This window comes from Pleurodeles waltl, chromosome 4_2 (genome assembly GCF_031143425.1).
Source record: "Pleurodeles waltl isolate 20211129_DDA chromosome 4_2, aPleWal1.hap1.20221129, whole genome shotgun sequence".
NCBI classification, from domain to species: Eukaryota; Metazoa; Chordata; class Amphibia; order Caudata; family Salamandridae; genus Pleurodeles; species Pleurodeles waltl.
This window is the reverse complement of record NC_090443.1, coordinates 209,243,141-209,265,401: the sequence shown is the minus strand read 5'-3', so window position 1 is coordinate 209,265,401 and position 22,261 is coordinate 209,243,141. Positions and strand designations below refer to the sequence as shown.

Below are 22,261 nucleotides of genomic sequence, written 5' to 3'. Positions count from 1 at the left end.
CCTGCCTTCCTGGGGCAGGGCTGCCTAGACCCCAGGAGGGCAGAAACCTGTCTGAGGGGTTGGCAGCAGCAGCAGCTGCAGTGGAGACTCTGGACAGGCAGTTTGGCAGTACCCCGGTACCATGCTAGAGACCCGGGGGTTTATGGAATTGTCCCCCCAATGCCATAATGGCATTGGGGTGACAATTCCATGGTCTTAGACATGTTACATGGCCATGTTCGGAGTTACCATTGTGACGCTGTACATAGGTAGTGACCTATGTACAGTGCACGCGTGTAATGGTGTCCCCGCACTCACAAAGTCCGGGGAATTTGCCCTGAACGATGTGGGGGCACCTTGGCTTGTGCCAGGGTGCCCACACACTAAGTAACTTTGCACCCAACCTTCACCAGGTGAAGGTTTAGACATATAGGTGGATTATAAGTTACTTAAGTGCAGTGGTAAATGGCTGTGAAATAACGTGGACGTTATTTCACTCAGGCTGCACTGGCAGGCTTGTGTAAGAATTGTCAGAGCTCCCTATGGGTGGCAAAAGAAATGCTGCAGCCCATAGGGATCGCCTGGAACCCCAATACCCTGGGTACCTCAGTACCATATACTAGGGAATTATATGGGTGTACCAGTATGGCAATGTGAATTGGTAAATTTAGTCACTAGCCTGTTAGTGACAAATTTGGAAAGCAGAGAGAGCATAACCACTGAGGTTCTGGTTAGCAGATCCTCAGTGAGACAGGGATCACACAGGGAACATACTTATGAGCACTGGGGCCCTGCCTGGCAGGGTCCCAGTGACACATAGACTAAAACAACATATATACAGTGAAATATGGGGGTAACATGCCAGACAAGATGGTACTTTCCTACAGGATCCCAGTGACACAGGCAAAAACAAACATACACACAAGTAAAAATGGGGTAACATGCCAGGCAAGATGGTACTTTCCTACAGTCCCAGGCTTCAGCCATCTTGCTTTGCAAGGCGTGGGTGCACTCTGGAGGCCTCTTAGTGGCTAGTGCCAGCAGGTGACATCAGAGACCCCTCCTGATAGGTCCATATCTGGTAAGGTAGCCAGTCCCCCCCTCAGGGCTATTTAGGGTCTCTCCTGTGGGCTCTCTTCATATTCTGCTTGCACGTTTCCTTCAGGAATCCTCTGCAACAACTTCAGACTCTCCTGACCTCAGATCAACCTGCTCCAAGAAACGCTGTATCTGCAACAAAGTGTCTAAAAGAGACACTTTTCTTCAGCAACCTCAACTGCAACAGTTTCCACGTTGTGCACGATCTGGGGACTCCCTGTCTTCATCCTGCACCAGAAGGACCAAAGAAATCTCCTGTGGAGTGACAGTCACTCCCCTGCTCCAAGCAGGCACCTTCCAAGACGCCGACCGGTACCCTGGGACTCCTCTCACAGCGACAAGTGTGCTCCTAAGGACACAGAGGGTGAACATCATCAACATAGACTGTCCTGAGGTCCTGCTGATGCAATTTGGAGAAGGTAAGACCTTGCCTTCCCAGAGAGCGACGGTACCCCTTGTACTGCGTCTTCTTCCCCTCCTGAGGCCTCTGTGCACTCATTGCAAAAGTCCTTCGTGCTCAGCCTGGCCCAGGTCCCCAGCACTCCCTCCTGTGACACTCAACTCACTGAGTTGTTCTCCTGCGCCGTGGGACCTTTCTTTGTTGTGCTGCATCATCCACGTTTTGCACCTCCTTTGTCCCCGTGTTTTGGGACCTTCGGGGGTGCTGGCTGGCATCCTGAGGGCTCTCTAAAGTGCTGAGAGCCCCCTCTTCCTCCTCACACAGAGTTGAGGCCCCCAGGTCCCTCCTGGGTCCATCCAGCGGCATTTTGATGAAAAACGCACTTTTAGCATAGCCAATGCTTGTTGGCGCTTTCCTATACGAAATCTCGTCTGCGACGATCTTTACGCTATGGGACATCTTTTGCATCACGCAGGAACCCGCTGGCATCTTCCTAGGGTGCATTTCTGCAGTCTTCTACTAACTGGGGACTCTTCTTTTGCAACCTCTTCTGGGTTGGCAGGGGCTCCTGTCTTTCCTGGAACTTCTTTAGCACTTCTGGACTTGATCCCCTTCCATTGCAGGCCTTCAGGTCCAGTAATCCAGCAGTTGTTCTTTGCAGACTTGGTTGGCTGATGCAAAATCCCATAAATGAGGTGTAGTGTGTCCTAAGGAAACTTGCAGTACTTTACTCCTACTTTTCTTGGCCTCTGGGATGGGGTAATTTACTTTGCTTTACTGTATTCTTACTCTCCCAGTGTTTCTGCACACACTACACTTATCTAGGGGGGAATTTGTGATTCACATTCCACTTTTTTAGTATATGGTTTGTGTTGCCCCTCGACCTATTTTCTCCCATTGCATTCTATAGGATTTCCTACTGTTTGCATTGTTCTATGACTATTTACTTGGTTAATTTTGGTGTCTAGTGTATACATTGTGTATAATACTTACCTCCAGAAGGATTATTGTCTCTAAGATATTTTTGGTACTGTCACCCAAATAAATACCTTTATTTTTGATAACACTGAGTATTGTCTTTACTTGTGCATAAGTACTGTGTAACCATAAGTGGTATTGCATGAGGTTTGCATGTCTCCTAGTTCAGCCTAATCTGCTCTGCTATAGCTACCTTTATCAGCCTAGGCTGCTAGAACACTACTACATTCACTAACAAGGGATAACTGGATCTGGTGTAAGGTGTAAGTACCCAAGGTACCCACTACAAACCAGGCCGTCCTCCTACATTGGTGGTGCAGCGGGGGGTAAGTACTTGTAATTGCTTCACCACTTTGTTACCTGTGCTTTTGACAAGAAAAGCTTGCTCCAATACTTAGAGCATATATAATATATACCTAGAAACTATTTTCTAACTTTCTTAAAAGTTCTTCAAACTTTGTAAACGTTTTTACAAAGTTCTGAAACGTTTTCTTCTTTTCTCTAAAAAGTTAGCTTTGTTATTCTGCTAACTTTTTACTCACTTTCCTAAAATGTTTTTCTTTCAATATGTCTTCTGTAGAAGCCACCCCTAGAGCTGTCCAGACTACCTATGACAATTTAAACTATAAATGCTTGAAGGGGCTCTGCATTGAAAGAAATATAGAAACTGGGAAGAACCCCAATAAGGAGTACCTCTTAAATCTCCTCCTACAGGATGCTCACGGAATCAGCAGTGAGGAAAAGGTAGAGGATGACTCCAACCAGGAGTGCTAAGAGGTGCAAGATGACAATCTTGGGTAGAGTCCTTTCACAGACTTATCTGTCAACAAGCCCCCTAGTATAACTGGTAGTGGTAAGGGCTCACACACAAGTAGGGCTTCCTTCACCCCTAGAGGCCAGGTCACTAGAGTGGGCCCCTGTTAGAGATAGGTCGGCCTCTGCACACTCTCATCTTACCTCTCTTTCAGAGGCTTCACATAATTCTAACCCTGAGGACAAGTCCCTAGATAGGGAACTCAGAAAGCTGAGGTTAGAGTAGGCCAGACTGAAGCTAATGCTGCAGCAGTTGGCCTTAGACAGGGAATCCCTGGCTGTGGAGAAAGAGAGGCAGGGTTTGGGGTTAGTTCCCCATGGTGGCAGCAGCAGTTTTAGGAATACAAATGTTAAGGAACCTTCATTTGATTCTAGGAATCTGCACAAAATTGTCCCTCCTAACAAGGATGGTGATGACATCAACAAGTGGTTTGCTGCACTTGAGAGGGCCTGTAAAGTTCAGAGGGTCCCTCATGTACAGTGGGCCGATATTCTTTGGTTATCCTTCGCTGGCAAACTTACCAGGTTCTTAAAAATTTACTCTTGGATGGTCTGGGTTTAACCACTGAACAGTATAGACTTAAGTTCAGAGAGACAAGAAAGGAGTCACCACAGAACTGGACAGACTGTTCTATGAAGGCCCTAGAAGGTTGGTTACATGGCAGTAAGGTGACTGATTATGAAAACCTATATAACTTGATTCTGAGAGAGCATATCTTGAATAACTGTGTGTGTGACTTGTCACATCAGTATCTTGTGGTCTCAGATCTGACCAATCCCCAAGAATTGGGAAAGAAGGCAGACAAATGGGTCAGAACAAGGGTGAGCAGAAATGCTCATACAAGGGGTGACAAGGATGGTAAGAAAGATGGTGAAAAATCTCAGGACAAGCCTGGGGATAAAAGTAAACACAAAGATCCTTCTTCAGGTCCAAAAGACTCCTCTGGGGGTGGGGATAAAACGTCTTCTTCATCTTCAAACTCTTCACACAATCAGAAAAAGCCTTGGTGCTATGAGCGTAGAAATAAAGGCCATTGGCCAAAGGATAAGTCCTGCACAGGTAAAGATGCTGAGCCTTCCACCACTCAGACATCAGACTCTAGTGCCCCTAGCAATAGTGGTATTAGTGGTGGGACTACTGGCCATAGTCAAACCAAAAGTGTAGTTGAGTTCACTTTTGGGACCATAATAGAAACTGGGTTAGAGAGTCCCAAGACCGTTTCTGTCACACCTGGTGGCATTGGCCTTGCCACCTTGGCTGCCTGTCCCCTTAACATGGATAAGTACAGGCAGTCAATCTTAATAAATGGTGTTGAGACCCAGGCCTGCAGGGACAGAGGTGCCAGTATCACTTTGGTGACTGAAAACCTGGTGTCACCTGCACAACACCTCCTTGGACAGAAGTACCAAGTTACTGATGTCAATAACTCCACTCAGTCTCTGCCCTTAGCTGTATTTCAACTTAGTTGGAGGGGGGGGGTTACTGGCCCTGATCAGGTAGTGCTATCACCTAGCTTACCTGTAGATTCTCTCTTAGTGAATGACCTAGAGGCCTCAGGTTGGGCTGTGGTACAGTTTAGTATCCATGCTGGGTATCCCTGAGGAATTACTTCCTCTCATTTCTGGTGAAATGAAAAAGCAAAGGAGAGAAAAAGGCCTGAAATCTCAGGATCCCTATCCACCAACAGGTAAGAAGGGTGTCAAAGTATCCCTTCCCCACCCTGTTACTAAGGATTCTATTCCTGTTGTGGGGGAAACCTCTCCTGGGGTGGAACCTGTACCAAGAGAGCCCTCAGCTACCACAGCTGGACTCACAGAGGTAAAAGTTCCTCTCTGTGGAACTACTAAGCCAGATGTGCAAAATTGCACCATTTTAGTAAATATGGTGCATCCCTCCAACCCTCCCCGAGAAACTTTAGTGCAGAAACCCTGCACTACCTCTAAACTCTTACGACAGCAGTCCTGTCCTGGTGTGGAGCTTATAGGACAGCAGCCCTGCCCTACTTCAACTCAAGAGAAACAGCAGCCTTGTTCTCTCTTTCAGCCATATGGACAAAGTTTTTGCCCAGCTATGGCTTTGAGACAACATCCCTTTCCAGTATTTCCTGCATTTGACATAGGCCCAGTGGACCAATCCCACTGCCCTACTTTAAAACATACTAATAGGAACTCAGAAAATTTACACTCACACTGTTGGTTAGGTAAAAATCTCCAAACAGGGTGGTTTACATCCCCACAGGGAAGTAACCATATAGTGGATGATAAAGGGACTAACCACTCTATTGCAGATCTACTCTCCACTTATCACCACTTAGACAATAAAGTCTCAACTGGCCAAGGTTAGCCTTATTGTCCTTCGTTTGGGGGGGGGGGGGGTTGTGTAGGAAAGTAGCCTCTTTCTAGTATGGCTACCCCCACTTTTGGCCTGTTTGCGAGTGTGTGTCAGTGTTTTTTTACTGTGTCACTGGGATCCTGCTAGCCAGGACCCCCACTGCTCATAGATAAAAACCTATATGTCAGTGTGTTTTGCCTGTCTCACTGGGATCCTGCTAGCCAGGACCCCAGTGCTCATAGTTTTGGGCCTAATGTGTATTCCTGTGTAGTGTCTAACTGTGTCACTGAGGCTCTGCTAATCAGAACTTCAGTGCTTATGCTTTCTCTGCTTTTAAATTTGTCACTGTAGGCCAGTTACTTCACTTACCAATTTCAGCTGGCATACTGGGTCCCCCTTATAAGTCCCAAGTATATGGTACCTAGGTACCCAGGGCATTGGGGTTCTAGGAGATCCATATGGGTTGCAGCATTTCTTTTGCCACCCATATGGAGCTCAGACAAATCCTTACGCAGGACTGCCATTGCAGCTTGCATGAAATAGTGCACACACTATTTCACAGCCATTTTCACTGCACTTAAGTAACTTATAAGTCAACCTATATGTCTAACCTGCACTTGCTGAAGATTAGGTGCAAAGTTATTAAGTGTGAGGGCACCCTTGCACTAGCAAAGATGCCCCCACAGAGTTCAGGGCCATTTCCCGGGATTTTCTGGGTGCGGGGACGCCATTACACACGTGCACTACATATAGGTCAATACCTATATGTAGCTTCACAATGGTAACTCCGAATATGGCCATGTTACATGTCTAAGATCATGGAATTGTCCCCCCATTCCAAATCTGGTATTGGGGAGCCAATTCCATGCATCATCTGGGCTCCACCATGGACCCCTAGTACAGCCAAACCAGCTCTCTGAGGCTTGCACTGCAGCTACAGCTGCTGCCACCTGACAGGCAGGGTTCTGCCCTCCTGGGGTCGGGGAAGCCCAGTCCCAGGAAGGCAGAACAAAGCATTTCCTCTGAGAGCAGGGTGTTACACCCTCTTCCTTTGGAAATAGATGTTAGAGGCTGGGGAAAGGGTAGCCTCCCCCAGCCTCTGGAAATGCTTTGAAGGGCACAGATGGTGCCCTCCTTGCATAAGCCAGTCTACACCAGTTGCGTTTTCTCAATATGCAGTGTTTTTAGCTCCAGTAAGAACTTCAATAAAGAGACTATGTTTTGCTAGGTGCAAAGAAAGTACTGTGCAGCTTTCAGTTATTGTGATGTAGAATCCAGGCTGTCTATATATGTCTAGGTCAGGAAATGTAGCTGAGATTCAGGCTGTAGCACTAGGGTAGTACTAGCAAATCCCTTGCTTTTGGATGAGCAAATGGAGTCCCAGCTTTTCTTTCCCTTGAAATAAAGAGGTGGAAGGAGTTAAAACATATGGCCAAGACAAAATGTTCAAACATATTAGCAAGCCAGGTGTCATACTATTATGCAATCTGTGCATCTGGGGTATAGACTAGGGAAGCCCCTTCCGTGTGAGCTAACAACCATAATAGTTATAGTTCATCTAGAGCATGCATGCATATTTAGGTGAGGGCATCGTGGAATCCTCCATTAGTTTAAAAGTGAGATCACATCACTTAGTGTACCAGCCAAAAACACTGATTCAAGCCTGCCCAGTAGTCGGTCAATTATGCTATTTATGATTTTTACTGATCATCACACAATGTGTCATTGTTACTGATAGTGTGAAACATTCTTGGTGATCGGTCACACTGCTTATAGGCACAGCAGGATCATGGTCGAATCTGCCACCTGTTTTTCTGGATTTTTTGGTGGTGTGAAATCCCTATCCATAAGGGAAAAAAGCCCAGTACGAGCTGGTTCTGTAGCCATTTTGGGTGAGGGCAAGCTTCACCCCCCTGTCTTTTCGCTTTACAAAATTGTGAGAAAGTAGCCTCTTTCTACCATGATTACCCCCATTTTTGCCTGTTTGTCAGTGCGTTTATACTGTCTCACTGGGTTCCTTCTAGTCAGGACCCCAGTGCTCATAGTTTGTGGCCTATATGTCAGTTTGTTTTACTGTTTTGTCAGTATGGTTGACTCTGTCACTAGAGTCCTGCTAACCAGAACTCCAGTGCTTATGCTCTCTCCAAATCTGTCACTCTAGTCTAGTGACTACATATTCTACTCCAGATTGTCGTACTGGGCCCCCTTATAAGTCCCTTGTATATGGTACCTAGGTACCCAGGGCATTGAGGTTCCAGGAGATCCTTATGGGCTGCAGCATTTCTTTTGCCACCCATAAGGAGCTCAAACAAACACTCCTTCTGGACTGCCATTGCAGCCTGAGTGAAATAGTGGAAGCACTGTGTCACAGCGATTTTCACTGCACCAGGTAACTTATAAGTCACCTATATGTCTAACCTTCAGTCCCTGAAGGCTAGGTGCAATGTTACTGTGTGTGAGGGCACCTCTGCACTAGCACAGGTGCCTCCACTTTGTTCAGGGCCATTTCCCCAGACTTCGTGAGTGCGGAGACACTATTATAAGCATGCACTACATATGTCAATACAATTATGTAGCTTCACAATGATAACCCTGAATATGGCCATGTGAGGTGTCTAAGATTGAGACATTGTACCCCCAATCTGGTTCTGGTATTGGGGGGGTGCAATTCCATGCATCTTGAGGGCCCCCAGTACTGCCAAACCAGCTCTCTGAGGTTTCCACTGCAGCTCCAGCTGCTGCCACCTCACTGACAGGCTTCTGCCCTCCTGGGGCTTGCGCAGCTCAATCCCAGGAAGGCAGAACAATGCATTTCCTTTAGGAGAGGGGTGTTACACCCTCTCCCTTTGGAAGTAGGTGTTACAGGAATGGGAGGGGTATCCTACTAGAGCCTCTGGAAATGCTTTGAAGGGCACAAACAGTGCCCTCCTTGCATAATCCAGTCTACACCGCTTCAGGGACCCCAAGTCCCTGCTCTGGCGCAAACTGGAGAATGGAAAGGGGAGTGACCGCTCTCCTGTCCAGCTCCTCCAGAGTGTCTCTGGGTTCTGCCATCTTGTTTCCAGGATGGTCAGGGAACTCTGGGAGCATCTGAGTTGCCAGTGCCAGCAGGAGACGTCGGAGACCACTCCTGATACGTGCTTAACTGGTTAGGTGACCAATCCCCCTCTCAGGGCTATTTAGGTTCTCTCCTGTGGGTGTCTCCTCAGATTCGGTTTTGCAAGATGCCAGCAAGAATCCTCTACAACCTCTGCTTCAGCTTCTACTGTCGGATCAACTGCATAACTGCTCCAGGAACTCTACAACTGCAACTAAGTATCCAAGAAGGGTAATGCAACTCTGTAACTTCAGCTCCTGCCAGCAACTGCAACAGTTTCCAGGTTGTGCACGCTCTGAGGACGGCCTGTCTTAATCCTGCACCAGAAGAGTCTAAGGAATCTCCTGTGGAGTGACTAAGTCACTTCCCTGCTTCAGCAGGCACCTCACTGCAGCGATGACCGGTACCCTGGGTCCCCTCTCCTGAGGACGAGCATGGATTCTGGAACACAGTTTGTGGACTGAAGTGACCAAGACTGTCCAAAGGCCCAACTGTCCAGATTTGGCGGAGCTAAGAGCTTGCCTCCCCGAGCCAGACAGTACCCCTATGCACTGCGTGTTTTGGAGCTTATAGGGCTTCTGTGCACTTCACCTAGAAATCCTTCGTTCGCAGTGTAGCCCAGGTCCCCAGCACTCTATCCTGCGACGCTCAGCTCCCTGAGTTGTTCTCGGTGGTGTGGGATCCCTTTGTGTAGTGCTGCGACGACTGCGATTTGGAACTCCTTTGTCCCCGTGTCCTGGGACTCCTGTGGGTGCTGCCTGGTCTTCTGAGGGCTCTCTGAAGTGCTGAGAGCCCCCTCTGTCTCCTCAGTCTGAGTTGAGACCCCCACGTCCCTCCTGGGCCCAGGTAGTGCCTTTTGCTGCGAAACACGTCTTTTGCATGAACAAAGGCTTGTTGGCGGAATCCAACGACGAAAACCAGCCTGCATTCTTCTACTCAACGGAGAACATCTCCTGCAACAAGCAGGAACCCGCAGCTTTCTTCTTTGGTGCATCTCTGACTTTTTCTTCCAACCGGAGAATCCATGTTTCCACCTTCATCCGGGTTAGCAGGGGCTCCTGTTCTTCCTAGACTCTTCAGCTGTTCTTGGACTTGGTCTCCTCTCTCCATAGGTCTTCAGGTCCAGGAATCCATCGTTGGTGTCTTTCAGTCTTGCTTGTTTTTTGCATAATTCTTTATCACGACTTCTGGTGTGTTCTTGAGGAAACTTGCTGTACTTTACTCCTGTTTTCCTGAGGTACTTTACTTAAGTTTGGTGTGTTCTTACACTCCCAGCGCCCCTCTGCACACTGCACTTCCCTAGGTGGGAAACCGACATTCGAATTCCACTATTTTAGTATATGGCTTATGTTCCCCCTAGGCCCATTGTGATCTTTGGCTATTTGCACTATTTTATGACTGTTGGTTACTAGTGTATATTTTGTGTATAATACTTACCTCCTAAGGGAGTGTCGCCTCTCAGATATTTTTGGCCTTGTGTCACTATAATAAAGTACCTTTGTTTTCGTAACACTGAGTATTGTCTTTTCTTGTGTGTGACTGCAGTGGTATTGCAAGAGCTTTGCATGTCTCCTAGTTTAGCCTTGGCTGCTCTGCCTACAGCTGCCTCTAGACAGCCTGGCTTCTAGACACTGCCTACATTTCACTAATAATGGATAACTGGACCTGGTATAAGATGTAAGTACCTTAGGTACCCACTGCAAACCAGGCCAGCCTCCTACAAAAATGCATTCAGCAACTCTTTTCCTGTCCCCAGTTAGTTTTGCTCGTCCTGCGTAGTGGCCTTGGTTTTGGGAATGAACCCCGAGTAATTAATTGCCAGCGGTTGAGATTAATTGAAGCATTCCATCCATCACCTTTTGTATACTTCAATGGTAGTGGGACAGGAAGTTTATTTCTCTAGGGATGTTATTAAAGGTTGACAACTTTGTGGGTGCAGTAGCGAGCCTCTTTCTTCTAATGTAATGTTGCGCCTTAATTTATGCAGCGTAATCATATTGTATACTGAATTATTTTTCAAATGTTTATGTAACAATTCTATTGTTAGTTATTGTTTTTCGTTGTTGTTTGCTGAGACTGTCTTTCCTTTTCCAGGGTCAGGTACTTCCGAAGCTATCTGCTCTCTTTGCAGCCCTGCTCTCCAGCCATTCATGGTTAATCCACCAACATGCACTGGAAGCGTTTACTCAGTTTGCTGAGGTAAGAGAACACATTGTGAGAAATACTCATCAGAAAAAAGTTATTATTGCATTCTTTTTCCTCATGAGAAATATGAAATGCACATCCCTTCAAGTGTCAATTATTCTTATTGCTTTTACGGTTTCTTCTGTTAATAGCAAAAGCGTAAACATGGTAAGCATTGTTGAAATCCTTGCAAAATGATTTTCCATTTAATCTAGGGCTGAATGAATTTACTACTGTAAATCCAGACCTTTTATTTATGGGTAATTTTTTTTTTAATGTAAGGAATAGACATTGTTCCAGCATTGGGTCTTTCTTAGATGCACACACTTAAATTATTCCCAGCCACCAAATTGATCATACACTGTGAATTGCTTAGATTCAGCTGTATTAAAAAGAACACCTACATTTAGTGCTGTAGTTCTGTAGCCTTTGTTATAGAGAAAAGAGATCCTAAAAAAAAATAACATTTGAATCAAAGTTTCTGCTGTTGTTGCGACATGTCCCTGCGGCATTCAGATTACAAGACATTTGATCATTTCTTTGATTTCTGGCTGTGTATTGTAGTATTAACACTTGTGTTTTATAGCTGTGTGGCAACTTCTTTGACTCTGCTCCTGGCCATTTTGTCCAGTGGAACTATCCATGTTTTGTCAATTACGTTACTCATGGCATTTTTATATGCGTGTGTGTGTGTGTATATATATATATATATATATATCACCTAGTGGCGGTCACCACTAGTTAGTTATAGTTAGGACCTAGTTTTCATTGAGTTTTTTGTTTTGCCTATAATTTTAGCGCTTCTTGACAGAACCACAACATTTTCAAAACATATACTTTGTCATTTAAGCAGCTGTTTTGAATGTTTTGGGGGAAGAGAAAAGAGGGTGTTTAGGGCAAAATGCATTTTCTCCATTCACTTTTCCATAGGGACTTTCTTTAGACACGCCTACAGCCTGAACTGCTGAATGGAATTACACCAAATTTGTCAGGAAACTAGATCCTGATCCGCAGATTGTTTTTTCTGGGTTGGTGTATATCCATTCAGTAGTTATGGAGTAACATAAGGTGAAAAAATATAGATATATACGGATGCGGGTCTGGACCCACGGATCCTGTTCCTCAAATCTGGGGAAAAAGCATGGCACTGATAGGCTTTCTGCAACCTAACAGAAGAGTTGCAACTGCCGTTTTGTTTGTTGCATCGGCTTGGGGGTGGCAAAAGAAGAGTGCAAAAACACATAAGGGGTCAGGATACATATAGCCTGACCCCATAGGACACATAGAAGGGTCTCTTTCTTTTTTTTTATTTTTTTATTTTTAAATGTTTGGTTTTTAGTCCAATCTGCAGATCCACTGAACCACAAATCCACTGGTAGATTTGTGGTTCCAGAGAAAAATTGGAAGGAAAAAACACCCACTTCAGCTAACCTCATGCTGTGCACGGCTTGTGTTTGGGTGCTCAGCTCTACTGCATAATTGGGATACTCTTTACCTACCACTTTAAGTCCCTAGTAAATGGAACCCTTGGTACCTAGGGCCTGGTGTGCTAAGGAAGGTCTCTGAGGGCTCCAGCACCAGGTGTGCCACCCCGAGAGGCCCCTCACCAAATCCCTACAGTGCTGCCATTGCAGACTTTGTGTGTTGGTGCAGGCCAAAGTGAAAACAGAACTGCATGTGCCCAGTGTCACCACTAAGACCGGGTGCATCAAGGCACATGTGAGGACATACATGCATGAGCTGATATGCCTCTGCTATGCCTCTGTCGATTCTGAGACCTAGTAAGTGAAGAGGGAAGCCATTTTAAATGCATGTGCTGGATACTGGTAATTACGAGTTCCCCAGCTATATGATTGCTTCTCTGAATGTTGAGATGTTTAGTATCAAACTTCTCATAATAATAAACCCTAACTGTCCCCAGTGATGGATGTATTAATAGATGCATACAGAGGGCACCTTAGAGGTGCCCCCTAGAAATATTCCAGCTACTAGCGTGCTGACTGACTGGTCCTGACCAGTTTGGCCACCACAGGTGCGTTTCTGCACCTCCCCCCCCCTGCACTCTTAAGTGCGTCAGACAAAGGCCTGCACTGGGCGGAGGTGTTATTACCTCAACCAGGCAGGATAGACATTCCAGGGCAGGGAGCTTCAACGGCTTTGCTGCCTTTGTAATGTGACCCAGGTCTCTCCCAATGGCGGGGTTGACCAACCCCCCTGTCCTGACCCCACTTTTGGTGGCAGCACAGGTAGGAAAATTAGTCCCTGTAGGAAAGTACCATCTTGACTGGCATGTTAACCCCATTTTTACTGTAAGTATGTTTGTTTTTGCCTGTGTCACTGGGATGCTGCTAGCCAGGACCCCAGTGCTCATAAAGTATGCCCTGTATGTGTTCCCTGTGTGGTGCCTAACTTTATTACTGAGGTTCTGCTAACCAGAACCTCGGTGTTTATGCTCTCTCTGCTTTTAAAATTGTCACTGTAGGCTAGTGACTAATTTTACCAATTCTGATTGCCACACTGGAACGCCCTTATAATTCCCTAGTATATGGTACCTAGGTACCCAGGTTATTGGGGTTCCAGGCGATCCCTATGGGCTGCAGCATTTCTTTTGCCACCCATAGGAAGCTCAGACAATACTTACACAGGACTGCCACTGCAGCCTGAGTGAAATAATGTCCACGTTATTTCACAGCCATTTTACACTGCACTTAAGTAACTTATAAGTCACCTATATGTCCTAACCCTCACTTGGTGAAGGTTAGGTTGCAAGTTACTTAGTGTGTGGGCACCCTGCCACTAGCCAAGGTGCCCCCACATTGTTCGGGCAAATTCCCCGGACTTTGTGAGTGCGGGGACACCATTACACGCGTGCACTACATATAGGTCAATACCTATATGTAGCGTCACAGTGGTAACTCCGAACATGTCCACGTAACATGTCTAGGATCATGGAATTGTCACCCCAATACCATTCTGGTATTGGGGGGACAATTCCATGCATCCCCAGGTCTCCAGCATAGAGCCCGGGTACTGCCAAACTAACTTTCTGGGGTTTTCACAGCAGCTACCGCTGCTGACAACCCTCAGACAGGTTTCTGCCCCCCCTGGGGCCTGGGTAGCCCAGTCCCAGGAAGGCAGAACAAAGGATTTCCTCTGAGAGAGGGTGTTACACCGTCTTCCTTTGGAAATAGGTGTGAAGGGCCTGGGAGGAGTAGCCTCTCCTGTCCTCTGGAAATGCTTTGAAGGGCACAGATGGTGCCCTCCTTGCATAAGCCAGTCTACACCAGTTGAGGTATCCCCCCCAGTCCTGCTCTGGTGCGAAACTGGACAAAGGAAAGGGGAGTGACCACTCCCCTGACCAGTACCTCCCAGAGCTCCTCCAGTGTGTCCCAGACCTCTGCCATCTTCGATGCAGAGGTTTGAGGGCACAGTGGGCAGCTCTGAGTGGCCAATGCCAGCAGGAGTACGTCAGAGACCCCTCCTGATAGGTGCTTACCTTTCTCTGTAGCCATTCCTCCTCTGAGGCCTGTTTAGGATCTCTCTTGTGGGTATCTCACCAATAAGGAATGCAAGAGCTCACCAGAGTTCCTCTGTGCTTCTCTCTTCGACTTCTGCCAAGGATCGACCGATGACTGCTCCAGGATGCCTGCAAAACCGCAACAAAGCAGCAAGAAGACTACCAGCAACATAGTAGCGCCTCATCCTGCCGGCTTTCTCGACTGTTTCCAGGTGGTGCATGCTCTGAGGGCTGTCTGCCTTCACCCTGCACTGGAAGCCAAGAAGAAATCTCCTGTGGGTCGACGGAATCTTCCCCCTGCCAACGCAGGCACCAATCTTCTGCATCACCGGTCCTCTGGGTCCCCTCTCATCCTGACGAGCGTGGTCCCTGGAACACAGGAGCTGGGTCCAAGTGTCCCCGACAGTCCAGTGGCCCTTCTGTCTTCGATGTCCATGGGACAGCAGGGTCGAGCATCCGGTCGTCGTCTTTGGTGCCTGCTGATGCAGGGGAGTGACTCCTTCACTCCAAGGGATATTTCTTCTTGATTCTGGATATAAACAGGGTCCTTGTGACCCTGGAGGATGCATAGGCACAGATGTTGCATAATTCTTGCAGGAGCTGGAAAAGCAATGTTGCAGTGGGAGCCCTCACAACTGGATACAGTTTTGTTTCAGTTCGTAAGGCCGACCAGCAGCGGTTCTAGAGCCAGGTTGCAGAAGTGTCTTGCAAAGAGTTCCATTTAGAGTCTTGCTCGATGAATCTGTGGACCCACCCTCAGGGGGCGGCTTAAGTAAACCTAAAAGGGGGTTGGTCACTCTCTGTAGTGGCCCACCTATCAGAGGGTGTCAGGGACATCATCTACCTGGCCTACCCAGTCAGATGCTCCCAGTGGACTCTGCCTACCATGTTTTCTAGATGGCAGAATCAACTGGCTACCTGGCAGAGCTCTGTGTACCTCCTTAGGGGAGGAACTGGACAGGGGAGGTGGTTACTCGCCTGTCTTTTTGAGTAGTTTCATGCCAGAACTGTGGGTTCCTGTACTGGTGCAAACCGGATTATGCATGGAGGGCACCAAAGTGCTCAGAGGCCACCCCACCTCAGCCCAGAGACACCTATTTCAAAGGGAGAGGTGGTCACACATCTCTCCTGCAGGAAATCCTTTGTTTTGCAGTCCCTTGCTTGAGTTAGGATCATCAGCAGAAGGGCAGAACAATGTCTGGGGTCGGCAGCAGCGTTAGCTGGCAGCCAGACACCATAAGGCTGTACAGGCAGAAATGGGGAATTCTGTAAGTAACCCAATGAGTACATGTATCATGCAGCTGTCACTAGAATCGGTGTGGATGTGTGATTCCAACATGTTTGATTCCAAACATGCCTTGGTTCACAGAAGCCATTATGTAATTGGACCACTCGTGTTGGCCAGTGTCCACTACATACCTTAAGATGGCTTCCCCGCACTTAAAAAGCCCAGGTATTGGAGTCCGGGGTTTGCAGGGGCACCTCTGCTCATGCAGGGGTACCCTCACACTTACCTAGATGCACCCTGCCTTTGGGCTGAAGGGCCTACTAGAGGGGTGACTTGCAGTGTCCAAGTGCAGTGACCGCAATATAAGGCAAGCCTTATAGCTGTAGTGTAAGGTGTATGCACCATTTCACGCAGGCTGCAATGACAGGCCTGTAGTCACAGTTTGTATGAGCTTCCATGGGTGGCATAATAAACGCTGCAGCCCATGTAAAGATCCCTGGTGTACCAATGCCCTGGGTACCTAAGTACCATATACTAGGGACTTACATGGGTGCACCAGTATGCCAATTGTGCGGTGTAAAAGTTACCATACAACCACATTTGGAGGAGAGAGGACGGACACTGGGGTCCTGATTAGCAGGATCCTGGTTTACTACAGTCTAAACACACTGACACCAGGCAAAAATTGGGTAACTGCTAGAAAGATGCTACTTTCCTACAACAGTAGTTTGTGTAAATCTAAGATTTGGAGTAAAACTTCTGTCCAAGTTCATAAATGGTGGTGTTATGGTTTGCAGTAGACTATCTCGTACGGTTAGACGTATTACTTCAGTCATTAAAGTTTAGAGTAGTGGTTAATCAAGAAACGGACTATCCGCTGAGAACAGTCTGTTGGGTAATAAGTGAATGTAGTAGTTGATAAGGTTACAGTGAGCTCAGTGCTGTACGTCGCTCACGTATGTTTTGTTCTTACTATGAAGAAAAAATTGTTTACTGGAGGTTACTTTGCTGGATGTTGTCATCAGTGATATCATTTGAGATGTCCAGTGATGTCATCCCTGAGGTCACTGACCATGTCATGAGTGATGTAATACGTGAGGTCATAAGCAGTGCATTGCAGGGCCATACGTTTTACCAAGTCCTTTGAAGCTCCCTGCCTTGGAACGTCTATCCTGCTGAATTTCTCTGTTTTGTGCCTGTAAAATCCGAGCTGAACTATAATATTCCTGACACCTTTGGGAGGTTTTAGTGAATATCTAAGGTTTTTTTTACTGCTATTTTCTAACTAGAGCATCCCTGTAACCATTGTTTTTTTAAGTGGATTTCTGAGTTTTAAAAAATAAATATTTCCTAACTATAGCTTACTCCAGCATTGGAACTTTTATAGATTCACATGCTTGAATCATTCCCCGTCGCCGAGATGGGAGCCCCTGGTTCAAATTACACAAGTAGTGTTGAAATATATTAACAAAAGGGCCCTAGGCCTCTTCAATTTAACAGTCTATCAGAGTCATTTTTAGGAAAAGGACCAAACTTGAGCATCCACCAATCAGAGAACTCCACCCTCTAGAATCCTCCTGAGAGAAGCTCCAACACCTCAGATTTTCTACTGCACGTTGTGCTAGGGAGTCTCCTCAGAGCTCTGCTCTTCATTCACACCTTTTGGATTAGCTTGAACATATTTTTCACTGCTAAAAACTTCTTTGAACTGATTTGAATAACACCTTCAACATGTCTGACAAAGAGAATAAGGGTTTATTCAGAAATTGCAAAACCTGTGTTAAGAAGAGACTACATTCTGAAGACCCTCATCAGGATTGTGTATACTGCCTCTATCCAGACCACTCAGCCAAGGACTGTAAGGTTTGTCGTACCTTTTCCTCTAAGACTCTTAAGGATAGAGAAGGCAGATTATTGATTTGGCTGCAAAAACTTAAATACAGAGAGAATCCAGTCTCTGACTCTGATAGTGATGACTCTTCAATATCTAAAGAGTCATCAAAGAGGGCAAGATCAGACACAAGATCTCCCTCCCAAAAATCGAGAAAAGCCCACAAAAAGACTGCCTCAGGGTCTTACAAGGGCTGCAGCCCCTCTACTTCACCTCAAAAATCTTCCAGGAAAGGGGAGAGAGGTCATGCCAGCAGTTCTGAGAGGCATAAAAAGTCATCATCTGTACCTCCATCTGTGCCTTTCAAAAGGCCTTCATCTACTTCTACAAAAAAGGTACCGTCGACGACGGACTCATCGCCAACGATACCGTCAGTGAGTGCTTTTTCACCGCCAACGACGACTTATACCCTTCCACCGTCGACGACATCGTCGACGACGAGTGCGGCATTGACGACCTCATCGTTGACGAACGTCTACACCTCATCATCGTCAAGGGCGGTTATGACGGTATCAGCCTTACCATCGTCGACGGTAGACTCTTCGGTAAGGCTGTCATCGATCAAAATCTCCATGCGTTCGTCATCGACGACTCCAGCGTCAATGAAGACTATGTCTGCGCCGTCGACGACATCGTCGATGAGGGAAAAACATCATGAAACACATGAAAGACTTACCCCAAAGCACACCTCACCTAGTACGGTGACCTCTCTCATACCATTGCACTTGTTAGAGGGAGATGAAGACTCGGACGACGAGGGTCCATTTGGGACAGCCCAAAGCCCACCTCAATTAAACTTCAAATATCAGGAAGACGACAAATTTGATGAAACCTGTGACCCTTAATTTTATGGAGGAGACCAACAATATCAAGAAGGGGCGTACATTCCAACCTCTTTACTATCTGACCTCCGAGCAATGCTGGCTTATTACAGCAGGCGTTTTCCTCCTCAAGGAGAGCAACCTCCTCCATCGTCCGTCTCCGGGGTTACCACTCCACGTCAGAGACCGGCCTCTTTAACTCTAACAAATGTGGCTACGCCGGATATGACTTTACCTCAGGACACTGACATGTCGGAAGGTGGCCACAAAGAAGGGGAGCTCCTTGACACTCATTCCGATTGGGATGAATACATTATTCCTGCTCCTCCTTCTCCTTCCCAATCAAAGGTGGAGTCCCCTCCAGACGACATCTGAGGATTTCATAATCTCCTGGAAAGAGCAACTAAGCGTTTTGCTTTGCCAATGCCGTCAAAACAGACAGATTGTTTTCTTTATGATTTTAAAGAGCCGTTTCAAAAATCTGTGTGCTCTGTTCCACTGCTCAGCTACTTATGGGAAGAAGGCCTGAAAGTGATGCACAATCCTGCTACTGTCACAGCAGTGCTGCCTCGTTTGGACAAAAAATAAAAGGCACCAGACGATGCCCCAGCATGTCTAATTGGTCATCCTCATCCGGAATCAGTGGTGGCACAGGCGGCACAGAGGAAGTCCAAGAATCCATCTGCTCCGATTTCTGCACCTCTAGACAAAGAAGGTAGACGGCTAGACAACATTGGGAAGAGGTTCTCCTCGATGGCTAGCCTAGTGATAAGAGCTGCTAACTCACTAGCGGTGTTTGCCAGGTTCGACAGACAGCTATGGGCAGACATCACCCCACATATTGACCAGTTGCCGGAGGACGGAAGATCAGAGGCAAAGAAGACGTTGCAAGAAGGTCAGCACACGTCAGCGGAACTCATAGACTGTGCAATGGACATAGCCACGACGGCATTTCAACAGCTCGCAGGTGCGGCTGTACTTAAGAGACAAGGTTGGCTAAAGGCTACATCATTCCGGCCTGAGGTACAGAATAAGATTTTATACCTACCTTTCGATGGCCAGGCATTATTTGGTAAACATATTGACGAGGCTTTACAATCTATCAAATCTGACACTGATACAACAAGTTCTCTCGTAGGGGATTTCCATGTATAGTCATAAGCACTGAATAGTTCTGCACGTCCGCGGGGACCCCGGAGCACTGTTCTGAAATGCCTTCAAAGTCACTTAAGAATGTCAATGTGCAGCCTAGAGGAAAGGCTACAAAGGCCAAATTGTTCATTCTTTTTGGTTGAAAAAAGGGTACTGTAGTACAGATATACATTAAAAAACATGTATATTCTAAAGATGATGCAGAAAAAATCTTTCACAAACCTTTTTACAACTTTATATAAGGATGAAGCAATGCAGGGCAGTGTACCCATAGGCTGCCATTATACAGAGTGAAAATAGAGCTGTGCCTTTAAGAAGAGATAGACTTCCTGTATCCCATCATGCATAGCAAGAGGCAGTTGCCTCAGTTCTTTTTTCCGGCTCCTTCTGACAGGACCCTGAATCATTGAGCTCCACCTATTGATAGCTTTTTTTGACTAAATTTCACACAAATCCTTTGGATTTCATTTTCACTCAACGTCTTTCAACCAGATTGAGTGTTTTCTGTCTTTTTTGTCAAATTCTGACCGAAATGTAAGGCTTTTTTCCATCAACATGCCTTCTCTTTTTGATAAGTGCCCTAGTTGTGGCAGAAAAAAGGCTAAAACAGACCCACATCAAGTCTGTATTATTTGCCTGCCGTCTTCTCATAAACCTGATGCCTGTGACATCTGTAAAACCTTCTCCAGGCGCACCCTGCGTGACAGGGAGAAAATTCGCCTTCAGGCCAAGGAGGACAGTAGACGGAGGACACAATCCACAGGCAAGACCACAGAGCGAGGGGAAGGTCAGTCTTCCACCAGGGCTCGGACTTCGTCCCCTGGAGCAGCTTCCAAATCTGCTAAAAAACGACACAGGTCGAGACAAGGAACAGCGCCGACATGCTCGCCATCGAGAACCAGCTCGCCGTCGAGGAAGACACATTGCTCGCCGTCTAGAGCGTTATCGTCGACGAGACGGCGCAGACGTTCGCTGTCAAGGAGTTCTCTGTCGAGGTCACCGTCGACACGACAGGGAAGGTCGATGTCGAGGGCCAGTGCTAGCCTTCGGACACGATCGACGTCATCCCACCGATGTCGAGGCAGATCGCCGTCGAGGGGCTCCCAACGGCGTGAGGAATCAACGTCGAGAGGTACACGTCGACGTCGTACTTCGACGTCTAGAAGCTTGTCGATGTCGAGAAGGCATTCAAAGAGCCCAAGGAGAGTTTACTCCACTTCTGAGTCCTCGGCTTCTCTGATTCTATTGCCACCTTTTCCTCAGCCATCTCCTTTACCGCCGACACCTCTGGCATCTACAGCTCCTCCTTCGATACCACCTTCTGAGGCGGCCCCTGTAACTCCTGCAGGATCCACAAGACATTCGTGTCATGCCTCGAGACGTTCCTCTGCGTCTAGACACCGTCATCAGCATGACTCGGATCACAGGTCTCCTCGCTCCCACCGTAGGCACTCCTCTTCATCCACAAGAGATTACTCTCCGACGTTATCTGACTCCCCGTCTACGAGAGTTTCGCCTATAGATGATGTGAATACTTTTCAGGAGGTATTAATTTGCGGTGCTACCAAGCTTAACATCCCCCTGGCAGTACCCACTCCAACAACCTCTATCATATTTGAGACATTACACCAACGTTCTTCGGCTAGGCCATTACTACCGTTGGTCCCAGGGTTACTGGAACCGGCAATGGACATTTTTCTTACACCGTCCACAACCAAGACTGCACCTTCCAGACTCATAAAGAAATACCGTCCTCCTGAGCAGGACCCTTTATTTCTGAGGGCGGATCTAGCGCCCGATTTGGTGGTAATCGTGGCTGCCAAAAAGCTGCATTCAACGTCTCCTTCGTCCTCCTCTCCACCAGACAAGGAGAGTAGAAAGATTGATGCCGCGGCCTGAAAGTTTGCTCAACATCAGCCATCACCATGAAAGCGGCTAGTGCCACTGCCCTTTTGGGCAGATATGATTGCGCCCTTTGGGATTCTATGCTACAATTTGCCGGTCACCTTCCCAAAGACAAAAAGGAGGATTTCTTTGAAATTTTAAACAAAGGCGCCATGATCTCCAACCAGGTTATTAGTGCGGCTGCAGATTTTTCCATTTTATCTGCTCATGGTTATTGTCATGGCGTATCCTTAAGAAGACATTCCTGGCTACGCCTTACTTCACTCAAGCCAGAAGCGCAACAGAGGATACAGAACCTTCTTTTTTCAGGTTCCACTTTGTTTGGGTCTCATGCGGACGATGACATGTCTAGGATGAAGACGGAACTAGACACTCTTAAGGCAGCGAAGCCAAGAGAACAGCTGAAAACTTTCCGTCCCTACCACCGTAGATTTTTCTCTCAAAGGCTTCAAACTCCGCAACGGCTGCCGTCTAGATCCCAGCACCAACAACACCAGAGACCGTTTTTCAACCAGCGAAAACAAACAAGGGGTCGCTCCATGCCACAGACCGCCCAAGGAGGACGTCAAACATCAGTGTCAAAACACTGAATCCTTACTTTCCCTCTTCCGTTACCCACTTCCGTAGGGGGAAGTATTTCGCATTACCTGGAAGAGTGGCAAGGCATAACATCAGACGCCTGGGTGTTGAATATTGTGCAGAATGGCTATTGTCTCAGGTTCATAAACCCTCCGCCTTCTATTCCACCCAAGCCGGTAAAATACCACCTCAACGCTCTCAAAGTAGAGGTCAGAACCCTATTACAAAAGAAGGCGATAGAACCTGTTCCAATGAACCAGCAAGGAAAAGGAATCTATTCAAGGTAC

General features: G+C 47.0%; 1 protein-coding gene across 2 annotated transcripts in view; it reads left to right on the top strand.

Moving 5' to 3' along the window:
* Nucleotides 1–22,261, top strand: part of FIRRM (FIGNL1 interacting regulator of recombination and mitosis) — a 1,527,986-nt gene that overhangs the window by 1,218,091 nt on the left and 287,634 nt on the right. For both annotated transcript variants that reach the window (XM_069231089.1, XM_069231088.1), the window contains one exon: nt 10,792–10,896. In XM_069231089.1, coding sequence (XP_069087190.1) covers nt 10,792–10,896 — 105 coding nt within the window. The remainder of the gene's footprint in view (nt 1–10,791; nt 10,897–22,261) is intronic.